The sequence below is a fragment of the Heptranchias perlo genome, chromosome 41 (assembly GCF_035084215.1).
Source record: "Heptranchias perlo isolate sHepPer1 chromosome 41, sHepPer1.hap1, whole genome shotgun sequence".
Classification (NCBI taxonomy): Eukaryota; Metazoa; Chordata; class Chondrichthyes; order Hexanchiformes; family Hexanchidae; genus Heptranchias; species Heptranchias perlo.
This window is the reverse complement of record NC_090365.1, coordinates 8,911,788-8,925,529: the sequence shown is the minus strand read 5'-3', so window position 1 is coordinate 8,925,529 and position 13,742 is coordinate 8,911,788. Positions and strand designations below refer to the sequence as shown.

Here is a 13,742-nt window from a genome sequence, read left to right as displayed (position 1 = left end):
TGGGTAAAGGGAGAGGGGGAGATGGGGAGGGGGTGGGTAAAGGGAGAGGGGGAGATGGGGAGGGGGTGGGTAAAGAGAGAGGGGGGAGATGGGGAGGGGGCTGGGTAAAGGGAGAGGGGGAGGGGGGTGGGTAAAGGGAGAGGGGGGAGATGGGGAGGGGGGTGGGTAAAGGGAGAGGGGGGAGATGGGGAGGGGGTGGGTAAAGGGAGAGGGGGGAGATGGGGAGGGGGGTGGGTAAAGGGAGAGGGGGGAGACTTGAATCAATCAACACCCGGGGTTTATTAGAGTGTCTCTGACCCTCTGACCCTGCTGACCACGCCCTCTCCCGCTGCCTGCTTCCTATTGGCAGAAGGCCGCAGCGCTCCCAGCCAATGAGTGAGCGCGTTACTGGGTCGCCCGGGTAATCGGTCGGCGGCCGGGCGGAGAAGGAGCGGCGGGTCGGGAGGCGGTGGAGCGGCGCCAGGCCCGGCCGGTGCGGGTGAGATTGAGGCGGGCGGGCCGGCCGGCCGGACCGAGCAGGCGGTATTCCGGGCGCGGGCCCTGATTGCTCGGTTGGCCTGTCGGTCAGGGTGGAGCAGCGGGTCTCCCCCAGGGGCGCTGGACCCCGGGCTCACGGTTACAGGGCGGCCCTTTTCGGGTCTGCTTCCAGGGAGGACATTGTTCTGCTAAAATAGTGATGGGAACTGGGGTTAGATACAGAGTAAAGCTCCCTCTACACTGTCCCATCAATCACTCCCAGGGCAGGTACAGCACGGGTTAGATACAGAGTAAAGCTCCCTCTACACTGTCCCATCAATCACTCCCAGGGCAGGTACAGCACGGGTTAGATACAGAGTAAAGCTCCCTCTACACTGTCCCATCAATCACTCCCATCAATCACTCCCAGGGCAGGTACAGCACGGGTTAGATACAGAGTAAAGCTCCCTCTACACTGTCCCATCAATCACTCCCATCAATCACTCCCAGGGCAGGTACAGTACGGGTTAGATACAGAGTAAAGCTCCCTCTCGACTGATTTTTGTGCTGAAGCACCGGCCGGTTTGCGGTGGCGTTGCACCCATTCGGGAGCGAGTTGAAGCGGTTTTACGCAGGATCGTTGCAGCTGGTGGAGAGCGATGAGTTTTCCGCAGCCTGGCTGCCCCGGAATCCTTGGGGTAGAGATGAAAGGGAAGTGTTCTGGCTTTTTGATCCAGCTCCCCAATACTATCTTTAAAGTTCGGATCGGTGCAAATTTTTTTTTATTCGTTCACGGGATGTGGGCGTCGCTGGCGAGGCCGGCATTTATTGCCCATCCCTAATTGCCCTTGAGAAGGTGGTGGTGAGCCGCCGCCTTGAACCGCTGCAGTCCGTGTGGTGAAGGTTCTCCCACAGTGCTGTTAGGAAGGGAGTTCCAGGATTTTGACCCAGCGACGATGAAGGAACGGCCGATATATTCCCAAGTTGGGATGGTGTGTGACTTGGAGGGGAACGTGCAGGTGGTGTTGTTCCCATGTGCCTGCTGCCCTTCTAGGTGGTAGAGGTCGGGGGTTTGGGAGGTGCTGTCGAAGAAGCCTTGGCGAGTTGCTGCAGTGCATCCCGTGGATGGTACACAAATGTGGTATTGCGACTTTTGTCTGTTTATATGTGTTTTTGCTGGTTTGTTTGGGTGCTTTACGTGAAATCTGTTACAGGTTGTTTTGCCAGCAGAACGGCATTAACATTTTTTGCTGGATGCCGGGGTGTGTGATCGCTCTGCATGTTGTTGCGCCTGACTGAGGGTGAGCTCTGCTAATAGACCAATTTCACTACTCCGCAGGAGGATGGCTGAGGTGCACATCATCGGGCAGATTGTTGGAGCGAGCGGCTTCCCACAACACAGTCTGTTCTGTAAATGGGGACTGCAGACAGGTGAGGCTTTCACTTGTGGATGTGGGGGAGGGGGAGATTTGCTGCACTTCTGCTGTAGCCCCAGTTTAGCTTTCAACAAGCAGGATTTGATGAAAATACGATACTGAAAATCTTTGATCTGAGTGCATTTCGTGTCTGTAAAACCTTACTTCCAGATGTCCCCTTTTTGTCATACTTTAATGAAGAAATGAAAGACTTGCATTTATATAGTGCCTTTCACAGCCTCAGGACATCCCAAAGCACTTTACAGCCAATGGAAGTATGTTTTGAAGTGTAGTCATGGTTGTGATGTAAGAAACTCGGCAGCCAATTTGCACACAGCAAAGTCCCACAAAAAGCAATGAGATAATGACAGGACAATCTATTTTAGTGATGGTTGAGGGAAAAAATTGGCCAGGACACCAGGGAGAACTCCCCTGCTCTTATTCGAATAGTGCCATGCGATCTTTTGCACCCACCTGAGAGGGCAGACGGGGTCTCATCTGAAAGACGGCACCTCCGACAGTGCAGCACTCCCTCAGTGCTGCACTGGGAGTGTTAGCCTGGAGTGGGGCTTGAACCCACAACCTTCTGACTTAAGAGGCAAGAGTGCTACCCACAGATCCAAGGCTGACCCTTTTATTCCGCCCATTTCATTATAAATTCCAATATCCACATTTATGAAGGAAACTGCCTATAATTAAACTTGTCACGCTATAATTAAACCCTCACCAGTGGTGGTTTATAATGTCTCTGATTTGTCTCCCTGCTCCTCAAGCCTGTACTGCAGAAAATGTGCGCATACTCAAACCAATCCTTCCCAAATTGCCTTAAGTTTTGCTATTTAACTATAAATTATAGCAAATTAAAATAAGGACAGAATATTCTAAGTTTAATGAGAAGTGAATGGTGCCTGGGTGCCCTGGTCTAATTACCCCATGTTGTCTAACCCCACTTCACCTGGAGACTGAGTTTACTTTTGATTGCCCATGTGCAATGCTACAAGAGAGCGATTTAGTGATGCATATATTTCTTTGGGAGTTGGGCTGTTGCATTTGGTTTGTTCCTATACATACCATAATACCTATTGTGCTCTTACAATATATATTTTAAGAAGTGAGGCCCCAAGATATAAAACTGCCCTAATTTTAACATTATTAACCAGAGGGATAAAAATGTTAGTTAATCTTATTTGAGACTGTCAGAAGTTTAATGATGCACTGTTCACACTGATGGGGCAGGTCCTTTTTGTGCAGGAATGCACCTTTCAATCCAATGTTTAACACCGTTTCTGTTTAGTTTGCATTGATTTGTAACAGGTAGGCACTCACTGGATTATATCCTGCTGTCCTCTCAGCCGAGGTAGAACAATGCAAAGAAACAACAACAACTTGCATTTATTTAGTGCCTTTAACGTAGTAAAACGTCCCAAGATGCTTCATAGGAGCGATTATCAAACAAAATTTGACACCGAGCCACATCAGGAGATATTAGGACAGGAAGAGGTAGGTTTTAAGGAGTGTCTTAAAGGAGGAGAGAGAGATAGAGGTTTAGGGAGGGAACTCCTGAGCTTATGGCCTAGGCAGCCGAAGGCCGTGCCGTCAATGGTGGAGCGATTTTTAAAATCAGGGATGCGCAAGAAATGGAGGAGCGCAGAGATCTGAGAGTAGTAGGGCTGGAGGAAATTACAGAGATAGGGAGGGGAGAGGCCATAGAGGGATTTGAAAACAAGGACGAGAATTTTAAAAGCGAGGCATTCCTGGACCGGGAGCCAATATAGGTCAGCGAATACTGGGGTGAAGGGTGAACGGGACTTGGGTGAGTTAGGATACGGGCAGCAGAGTTTTGGATGAGCTCAATTTGTGGAGGGTGGAAGGTCGGAGGCCAAACACTGATTTAATTTGCGTGTCCACAGATCTGCAAAATAAACACGTACAATGGCAGAAATATAGAGTCACTCAATCAGAAATTCGATTGCCACAAATCCAAAATGTTTGGACACTTCTGTGATTGTACTCACCAGCCTTTTCCCTTTAGATGCCGATGGAGCTGGTGTGTATTTTCTATTTTGATTTTTTTATGTTGTACCACATTTGTTTAACTTTCCTCCTGGCCAGCATCCCCCCTCAACCAAAAAAACCAAAAAAAAATGAACTGGTCATTCATCCATTTGTTGTCTGTGGGATCTTGCTGTGTGTAAAATGACTGCCATGTTTGCCTACACAGCAGTGGCTGTATTTGAAAGTAATTCTTTGTATGCAAAGTGCTTTGGGATGTTTCTCAGACATAAATGTAGGTTAATATAAATGTAGGTTATTTCTTCCCCACAGCCTTGCACCTAGTGTGGGATCCTCACTTTCAATGCTCAATATTTCAGTGAACAAGTGGTAAATCTATGGAAAGGGCTCCCCAGGAAGATGGTGGAAGCAGTTAGTATTGATTCATACAAATTAGATTGATTTTTGTTTCAGAAAATATCATTTTGGGATCCAGTATATGATTAATTTGAGTCACGATATGTGGTGAGTGTAACAGGCTCGGGGAGGAGCAGGTGACTTTGGACCTATGGTTCCCAAAGCTCTCCACCACTGGGGGTTTTCCTCACCTCATGTCTGGGTCTGTTATAGACTAATTGATAGAGATTGATTGCTAGGATTAGTCAACAACTCCATTATCATTATATCACGTGACTACCAAGAGGGCATTTGATAAGGTCCCACATAAGAGACTGTTAGCTAAGATAGAAGCCCATGGCATCAAGGGAAAAGTACGGACTTGGTTAGGAAGTTGGCTGAGCGAAAGGCGACAGAGAGTAGGGATAATGGGTAGGTACTCACATTGGCAGGATGTGACTAGTGGAGTCCCGCAGGGATCTGTCTTGGGGCCTCAATTATTCACAATATTTATTAACGACTTAGATGAAGGCATAGAAAGTCTCATATCTAAGTTTGCCGATGACACAAAGATTGGTGGCATTGTAAGCAGTGTAGATGAAAACACAAAATTACAAAGGGATATTGATAGATTAGGTGAATGGGCAAAACTGTGGCAAATGGAATTCAATGTAGACAAATGTGAGGTCATCCACTTTGGACCAAAAAAGGATATAACAGGGTACTTTCTAAATGGTAAAAAGTTAAAAACAGTGGATGTCCAAAGGGACTTAGGGGTTCAGGTACATAGATCATTGAAGTGTCATGAACAGGTGCAGAAAATAATCAATAAGGCTAATGGAATGCTAGCCTTTATATCTAGAGGACTGGAGTACAAGGGGGCAGAAGTTATGCTGCAGCTGTACAAAACCCTGATTAGACTGCACCTGGAGTACTGTGAGCAGTTCTGGGCACCGCACCTTCGGAAGGACATATTGGCCTTGGAGGGAGTGCAGCGTAGGTTTACTAGAATGATACCCGGACTTCAAGGGTTAAGTTACGAGGAGAGATTACACAAATTGGGGTTGTATTCTCTGGAGTTTAGAAGGTTAAGGGGTGATCTGATCGAAGTTTATAAGATATTAAGGGGAACGGATAGGGTGGATAGAGAGAAACTATTTCCGCTGGTTGGGGATTTTAGGGGTAGGAGGCACAGTCTAGAGCCAGACCTTTCAGGAGCGAGATTAGAAAACATTTCTACACACAAAGGGTTGTAGAAGTTTGAAACTCTCTTCCGCAAACGGCAATTGATACTCGCTCAATTGCTACATTTAAATCTGAGATAGATAGCTTTTTGGCAACTAAAGGTATTTAGGGATATGGGCCAAAGGCAGGTATATGGAGTTAGATCACAGATCAGCCACGATCTTATCAAATGGCGGAGCAGGCACGAGGGGCTGAATGGCCTACTCCTGTTCCTATGTAGAAGGTGAACTAGATGGACCTTGCTTTTTTTTTGTCTAGAAATTCCTAAGCTTAATTGTTTTTTATAACAGCTGTGCACTGTATTTATAATCTCCCTGTCCCGTGTCTGCAGGGTGTGCTTGGAAGCTGCTCTCCGGCTTAAAGGAGGGGCAAACGCAAGTGGACAACCCAGTAATCAAGGACATGACCTACTGGTCACATCCTATTGATGTACACTATGCAACCAAAGGTCTCCAAGGTAACTACAGCGTACTCGGAGAGTTTTATTAAGCTGCACGCTTTATCTTGCTGTTGGTATAAGTTCTCTCTAGAGTTAGGCCCCTTCAAATTGTTACTGTAATTTATCAAAGATACCAAGTATTTCAGTCTGCTTTTTGTAAAGTCAGGAGAATTCTAATGACTGCACATGTGATGGAAATAGCTGGTAGCAGTAAAAGTGACCATGAAGGTATCGATTGTCATAAACCCAACTGGTTCACTGATGTCGTTTTGGGAATGAAATCTGCCGTCTTTATCCGGTATTCCCTTGTTACATTTCTACTAACCCTGAGTCCCATTTGTTGACCAGTTCCTTCTTGAAACCTATTAAGGTTTCTTCTTCTGTGTCCATAGTCTGTTCCACATATATTCTAGATTATTGCAGCCCAGACTATGTGCTCAAGTCTCTGGAGTGGGACTTGAAACCCACAACCTTCTGACTGGGAGGCGAGAGTGCCACCCTCGGAGGCACGGCTGACACTGTTCAGTAATATCTTCCTGCAGCCAACTCAAAGCTGGGCTGTGGACAGAGTGAGGATGCAGGGCTTGTGTATGAAATCTGCAAGTACAGTGGCTTAAGAGATGGTTAAATTACATGCGTGTGTGCATGTGAAGTCTGATCCAAAGCACTCAACGTAAAAAGGCAAATCGAGCCACAATTACTGCATTGAGAAATGGGTCCGTTTTGTATCAAATCAACGAGTGATTAAACTAATTCTCAATTTATAAGTTACAAAGCAGCAATGATTTCAACAGGCTGCTTCAAGATTTATTGGTTTTATTTTTCCCCCTTGTTTGTTTAGTATTGCTAGCACAGGAAAAGAACGCATGCTCTTTTAAACTTGTTACATTATATAATTGAACGAAGATTAATGTACTTTGGCTCTTGTACTTTGTTCAGAATTGCCTGAGAGAAAGTTTGCAGTTTGTTGCCGCTCTTTGTTTAGAATTCCGACAGCACGGAAAAGGCAAAAAGAGAAAAATAATTTTTATAAACAAGGGAGGCTTTTTACTGAGTCTCGAGCTTTGAAGTTCGGGCCTTTGTCTGTTCTGGGCCCGGAAGGCCCAAGTTCCGATCCCATTCTGCATTGAGGTGGCCGGTTGTTGGCGGGACCTGCTGTAATTAGCCTTAGTGCCGTGGTTTAGAAAATGTGCTGAAAATTACCAGGTGTGTGGATGTTAGGGGAGGACAGGATCATGATTTGCCCGCGATGCTCCCCCTCATGGTTGAATAGCTTGCTGACGCACTCGTATTCAGAATGGGTAGAGGAAGGTGCCCCGTGCCTGTGAAATTGTATCTTGGCAACAGGCGGCATCTTCAGGAGGAGAAGGGGAAGTCGCACAGCAACGAAACAATCTTGCCTTCGAGCAGCAAACTAAACTGGTTTATCTCTAACCTCTCCCCTAGGTTGGCCAAAACTTTACCTGCAGGTCTGGCACCAGGACTCCTTCGCCAGGAACGAGCTGTACGGCTACGGCTTCTGCCACATCCCCAGCAGCCCGGGCACTCACGAGATGACCTGCGTCACCTGGCGGCCCCTGGGCACGTGGCAGGAGCAGTTTTCCCAGATGTTTGTTGGCGGGGGACCCCAGCTTAAACACAGCGACCTGATTTACACCGGGGCGGATCGCTACCGGCTCCACACTGTGGCCATGGGGAAAGTCCACCTGCAGCTCAGCGTCATTCTCCGCAACTTTGACCGGTACGGGGTAGAGTACTGAACGGGGAGAGCCTTTATTGCAGGTGGTGGATGTCGACTGGGTCCCATTACACCCTCCGCACTTTTCCCTCCTTCCTTTCGTCTCCCAGAAGTGTCTGTCATACCTGATTATACAGGAGATGGATTTTCGTTGTGCAACAGAACCTCGGGTAAAATCAATCTGCTTCGCACAGCTTCCAGATCGATCTGCTACCAGGGTTAAACAGTGGCTGTGCTTATAATGGTCGTTGACAGGCCTGCAATGAGCAATGATTCTATGTAATCTCCTGCATACATTAGCAGCTGTGTGGTGTGATGCTTGTTTGTAATCAGTCCTGATGATTTCCACAGTAATGTTGTACTGGTGTGTTTCCCGCTGGCTGCCTATGTTTTGCACTATAGCAAATCGAGCTTTTTTTTTTTGGGCAGCACCTTTTTGATATCTGTGCAGTGATGGCAAAGTCGAAATCCCGTGAATGTGTCTGAACAATGATATCCCTCCATTCGATACACCTCAAAACGTGCCACAGTTCAGCTCCGCAGGGCGTGGGACTGACACACAGACCAAAATGTCGCAGGTTCGACTGCTGATCTGTGCTGAGTTGCTGATACAGCCCCTATCGCTTAAAATGGCCTGTTTATAACAGGCAGTCACTTATATCGTCCAAAAAGCGCAAACCATTAGCTATTTGTATTAATGTCAGAATCCAAGTTGCTGGTTGTAGCGTCTTTAATGCTTCCTTTATTTCAGGCAGAAGCAGCTGGAGGCCAGTGTTTTATTGGAAAGTAAGCCAATGATTGTCAGCGTTGCAGCTTCCTGTGGCTGGGAGATTGCTGGGAGCCAGCTGGTTTTCTCTCTCTCTCCCTCGAAGGGATTTTTTTTTTGACTTGTCAATGACCTGCTCGGTTTGCCTGGAGCCGGAGCTCCAGACTCCCTCAGCTCACTGTTTACAGTGCGACTCCTTGGAAACACTTTTCAAGAAGGCGCCACGTTCAGAGATTCTCCTGGACGGTTGGATGAGATAAATACTGTACCCGCAGTGAGGGCAACTTGGTTTAGCAAAGGATGGCCGTTATACTGGGCATCGTGTATAGCGGGCAGATCATGGTCATTCCAGCACGCCCGCTATAGGCGGTGGGGACTGTATCAGGTGAGGCAGTGCTCTGGGTGCTACAGTTGGCCCCTGGGTTAGGGCATTGGCCGATTCATCAAGGCATTCAAAGGTTGAGTGTTTGAGTCCTACTAGGGTCGAATTATTGAGGGTTTGAAGCTGAACGATGAATGCCCGGGGTTAAAAACCCGACTTCTCCAGTGATCCTTGTGACTTGGCTGTGAGGCCCCCCATGACAGAATAATCTGATGCTCACTATCGACACTCAGATGAAGAATGCCCATTTGGGTGAGGTACTGGAAGGGGGCCAGTGCCTGTGGAACTGTACCCCCGTGGGGGGCCAGTGCCTGTGGAACTGTACCCCCGTGGGGGGCCAGTGCCTGTGGAACTGTACCCCCGTGGGGGGCCAGTGCCTGTGGAACTGTACCCCCGTGGGGGGCCAGTGCCTGTGGAACTGTACCCCCGTGGGGGGCCAGTGCCTGTGGAACTGTACCCCCGTGGGGGGCCAGTGCCTGTGGAACTGTACCCCCGTGGGGGGCCAGTGCCTGTGGAACTGTACCCCCGTGGGGGGCCAGTGCCTGTGGAACTGTACCCCCGTGGGGGGCCAGTGCCTGTGGAACTGTACCCCCGTGGGGGGCCAGTGCCTGTGGAACTGACTTCAATGGAAATAAAAATGGGGAGAGATGTAAATGGGCTGCCGACTCGCGATCACCCGTTTTACACTAATCACAAAAGTCAAGATCTGCAGATCTACCTCCATCTATAATTGAGAAAATTTACTAATTATGTTGGAATATCTGCTAAATAGTAAAGTCTTGAGAGTCTGTCTTGGCTGCACTGATTTAGCATTTACAGTGCGCTTAGAGGGGACAAATTCTCGCCCCCTCCCCCCGCACCTCCCTTCCCTCCCACACTCCCTCCATTAAATCAGCACCAAACCCACTGTTTCAAATGTGACTGGTCTGTACAATAGGCTGGGTGGCTCATTTTCGGCCGGTGCGGACATGATGGGCCGAATGGCCTCCTTCTGTGCCATAAATTTTCTATGATTCTGTGAATAGAACTGTACACAATACTTTGCAGTGTTTGTGAACAGATGTATTTTACTCCATGTAGATTGCTTTTTTAACAAGATAGTTTTGCAGTGAGTATTGTATATTATGTAACAACAAATAAATACTGGGTCCGATTTAAAATTTTTTGTTTTATTTTTAAAATGCATTTTTCTGGTGTTTGAATGCAGCTCAGACCGATTGTCTCTCTGCTGGTACTAAAAGTAAACCCTGCAGTAAGTTTGAAGTCATTTCTGCTCAGTTCCAATTCTCAAAACTGCCTCTAACTCAGCACCAATTAGCACCCTCAGAGAAATGGCTGGTGGGGGAAATGGAAAAATATCAGAGATGCAGGACGCTGTGTTTAAGCCAAACTATTGAATATAGTGTAGAGGGAGCTTTACTCTGTATCTAACCCGTGCTGTACCTGCCCTGGGAGTGTTTGATGGGACAGTGTAGAGGGAGCTTTACTCTGTATCTAACCCGTGCTGTACCTGCCCTGGGAGTGTTTGATGAGACAGTGTAGAGGGAGCTTTACTCTGTATCTAACCCGTGCTGTACCTGCCCTGGGAGTGTTTGATGAGACAGTGTAGAGGGAGCTTTACTCTGTATCTAACCCGTGCTGTACCTGCCCTGGGAGAGTTTGATGAGACAGTGTAGAGGGAGCTTTACTCTGTATCTAACCCGTGCTGTACCTGCTCTCTAGGTTTTTGACAATGACCTCTTGCACCATGAGTTTAGTAATTCACCAAAAGGTACAACTGAGGCAGAGGTTCTCTCCCCACTCCAAAGACTTGAGCACAGAGTCCAGGCTGACACTCCAGTGCAGTACTGAGGGAGTGCTGCACTGTCAGAGTATCAGTACTGAGGGAGTGCTGCACTGTCAGAGGGTCAGTACTGAGGGAGTGCTGCACTGTCAGAGGGTCAGTACTGAGGGAGTGCTGCACTGTCAGGTGCTGACATTCTGATGAGAAGTTAAGCTGATGATCCGTCTGCCCTCTCAGTCGAAGTAAAGGATTCCATGGCACTATTTGAAGAGGAGCAGGGGAGTTCTCCCCGGTGCCCTGGCCAACATTTATCCCTCAACCAACATCACTAAAACAGGTTATCTGATCACTGTGGGATCTTGCTGTGCGCAAATTGGCTGTTGCGTTTCCTACATTACAACAGGGACTACACTTCAAAAGTACTTCATTGGCTGTAAAGCGTTTTGGGACGTCCTGAGGTTGTGACAGTTGCTATAGAAATGCAAGTTCTTTCTCTCCTAGGAAGGTGGTGGGGGGTGGGGGGGATGTGGGGAGCATCGCCAGCCTTGAAGCTGAATCTGATGCAGAGTCAGAGCCGACTTGTGGGTGCGGGGTCAGTGGAATCCTAGCTCTGCCTCCCATGTGCTGCCACCTCCTTACATAGCTCAAAGAGTTGCCTTTTGCTACTCCACCAGCCTGTGGTCTGTTAGAAAATAGCAGCACTCAAAAGGGAATTGGATATATTCTTGAAAAGGAAAGATGTGCACGGCCACAGGGAAAGAGCGAGACTAATTGGATAGCTCTTTCAAAAAGCCAGGACAGACATGATGGGCCGAATGGCGGCCTCTTGTGCTGGAAGAGTCTGGGGTCAATTTTAACTTTGTGCGATTAGTGTAAAACAGGGGATAGCGAGTCGGCAGCCTGTTTACATCCCTTCCTCATTTTTATTTTCCACTGAAGTAAATGCCAATTCACTATCACCCTACCGCAGAGTCAAGGCCCTGCACCATTGATTCTAAAAGCGCACCTGTTTGAGATCAGAGCGATCTGAAGCAGCAAGTCCCATCACACACTAGGGGGCAGTCACACACCACGAACCAGTGTGCAAATTCCTGACTGGATTCAGGAGCCTCACTCTTTAAAACTTACTCCTTCCAAATACGACATGCAGGATGTGAGCTGCTCCTACGGGAGAGAAATAGTAAATATTTGGGTTAAATCATTTGAGGAGGTTGCAGAGACTTGATTATTTAACTTCACATTAGCTGCTGTCTGCAGTCGCACCTTTAATTCCAGAGGTACGAGAGCGGCAGGTGAATTTAGATTCCGCAAAGCTTTTGCCCTTCAGAATTCCCATTCCGTTCTCTGAGCTGCTTCATCATACGGGCAGCAGAGGGCATCCGAGCTTTGGGGAAATTCTGTGATTCTCCTTGTGATTGTCTCATCCCTCTTGTCCCGTCCACTAGAATGTTATCACTTTCCACTCTGGTTTGCGGCACGCTCTGAGCTATTACAGCTCTGGTTTGCGGCACGCTCTGAGCTATTACAGCTCTGGTTTGCGGCACGCTCTGAGCTATTACAGCTCTGGTTTGCGGCACGCTCTGAGCTATTACAGCTCTGGTTTGCGGCACGCTCTGAGCTATTACAGCTCTGGTTTGCGGCACGCTCTGAGCTATTACAGCTCTTGTTTGCGGCACGCTCTGAGCTATTACAGCTCTTGTTTGCGGCACGCTCTGAGCTATTACAGCTCTTGTTTGCGGCACGCTCTGAGCTATTACAGCTCTTGCCTTTTGCCTTGTAGTTTCCCCTCCCCTTTTTGCTTTGGTCATCCCTATAAAGGGACCCTTCCCCATGATAGGAGTTTTGTAGAAGGGTCTCCATGTGAATCGTTAAGTTGCCTTTTTTTTCTCTCCGATGCTGGTGGATCTGCTATGTATTTGCAGTGCCTTCTGTTTCTACTTGATTCCCAGCACTGGTCTCTTTACTAGCACAGGGTGCAGGTGATACACAGTTCAGCACAGCAGCTCAGTGTCCTGCATTTCCTCCTCCGATGCCAGCAGTTATATCATTGTAACTAACTGCCAAAAGTGTGGGAACATGACGAGCACACTGGGGAAAATCACAAAGTGGATGGCGGTTTCGTAGGTAACTCTGTTTCCCTCGAGTGTTTTAGCTGCTGATTCTCTGTTTGGAAACTGTATATAATTAAACCGCTCAAAATAAACCAGCCATCCTCCGTTCCTGCATCCTACATGTTCTTCCTCCATCAACATCCTTACTGTGTTTAACCCGAGACGCTCACCTCCCCCTCCGCCCCCTCCTCGAACTCATTCTTCCCCAACTTATAACTGTGAGTCTCTTCACCTCCCACAGTTTTTCCTTCTTACAATCTACAACTCTTCAAACCCAAGTTTGGTGTCATCTATTTACTGATACCTCCCTAAACCTCTCACCTCTCCTCCTTTAAAATGCTCCTTAAAACCTACCTGTCACCCATCCTAATATCTCCTTATGTGGCTCGGTGTCAGTTTTTGTCTGATTACGCTCCCGTGAAGCGCCTTGGGATGTTTTACCATGTTAAAGATTCTGTATAAATGCAAGTTGTTAATACCTGATTACCACCTCTTGTCTTTTTTGCTTTTTCTTTTACCATTGTTGCTGCTTTTCACTATGGACCGTGGCCATTTTATTTGAGTTTCTCTATCTATATTATATATTTTAAAAATATTGTGCATAGCACACACTTCCTGTAAGTCTCACACCTACTTACTGTAACACTCCCTGTGACTGTCACACCTACTTCCCGTAACACTTTCACTGTCACACTTCCTGTAACGGTCACATCTACTTCCTGTAATGCTTTCCCTGTCACACTTCCTGTAACTGTCACACCTACTTCCTGTCACACTTTCTTGGTAACACCTCCATTTGTTATGAAGCAGCCTATCCTGTGACTCGCCATGAACAAGGTCAGGGCTGATCATCTAGTAATATTTGAAAAATACAACACTGCTTTTAAAAGAGCCAGCTCAGATCTGGGAGTGTTTTGGTGATTTTGTGGGTAACGGTCGATGCCTCTGGAGTCAGATTTACTCACACGGGGATGCCAACAGTCAGAAACCAATTCCAAACCACAGTTTACAGGGGCTTG

General features: G+C 47.6%; 1 protein-coding gene across 2 annotated transcripts; it reads left to right on the top strand.

Annotated features, from left to right (window-relative positions):
- Positions 1-371: 371 nt before the first annotated feature.
- b9d2 (B9 domain containing 2) lies at positions 372-9,989 on the top strand. 2 transcript variants are annotated; one of them, XM_067975044.1, is made up of 4 exons: positions 372-472; positions 1,796-1,887; positions 5,836-5,961; positions 7,390-9,989. In XM_067975044.1, the coding sequence occupies exons 2-4, from the start codon at positions 1,800-1,802 to the stop codon at positions 7,701-7,703; spliced, it is 528 nt and encodes a 175-aa protein (XP_067831145.1). In that variant the 5' UTR covers positions 372-472; positions 1,796-1,799; the 3' UTR covers positions 7,704-9,989. The 2 variants fall into 2 exon arrangements, with proteins under 2 accessions (XP_067831145.1, XP_067831146.1); XM_067975045.1 differs by having other exon boundaries at positions 382-478.
- The last annotated feature ends 3,753 nt before the right edge of the window (positions 9,990-13,742 follow it).

Bases quoted from the DNA above. Each gene is read 5' to 3' on its own strand.
- b9d2 (XM_067975044.1), top strand. From the start codon at position 1,800: ATGGCTGAGGTGCACATCATCGGGCAGATTGTTGGAGCGAGCGGCTTC. The intron at 1,888-5,835 runs GTGAGGCTTTCA...CCGTGTCTGCAG, and splicing joins TAAATGGGGACTGCAGACAG to GGTGTGCTTGGAAGCTGCTC. The intron at 5,962-7,389 runs GTAACTACAGCG...CCTCTCCCCTAG, and splicing joins TGCAACCAAAGGTCTCCAAG to GTTGGCCAAAACTTTACCTG.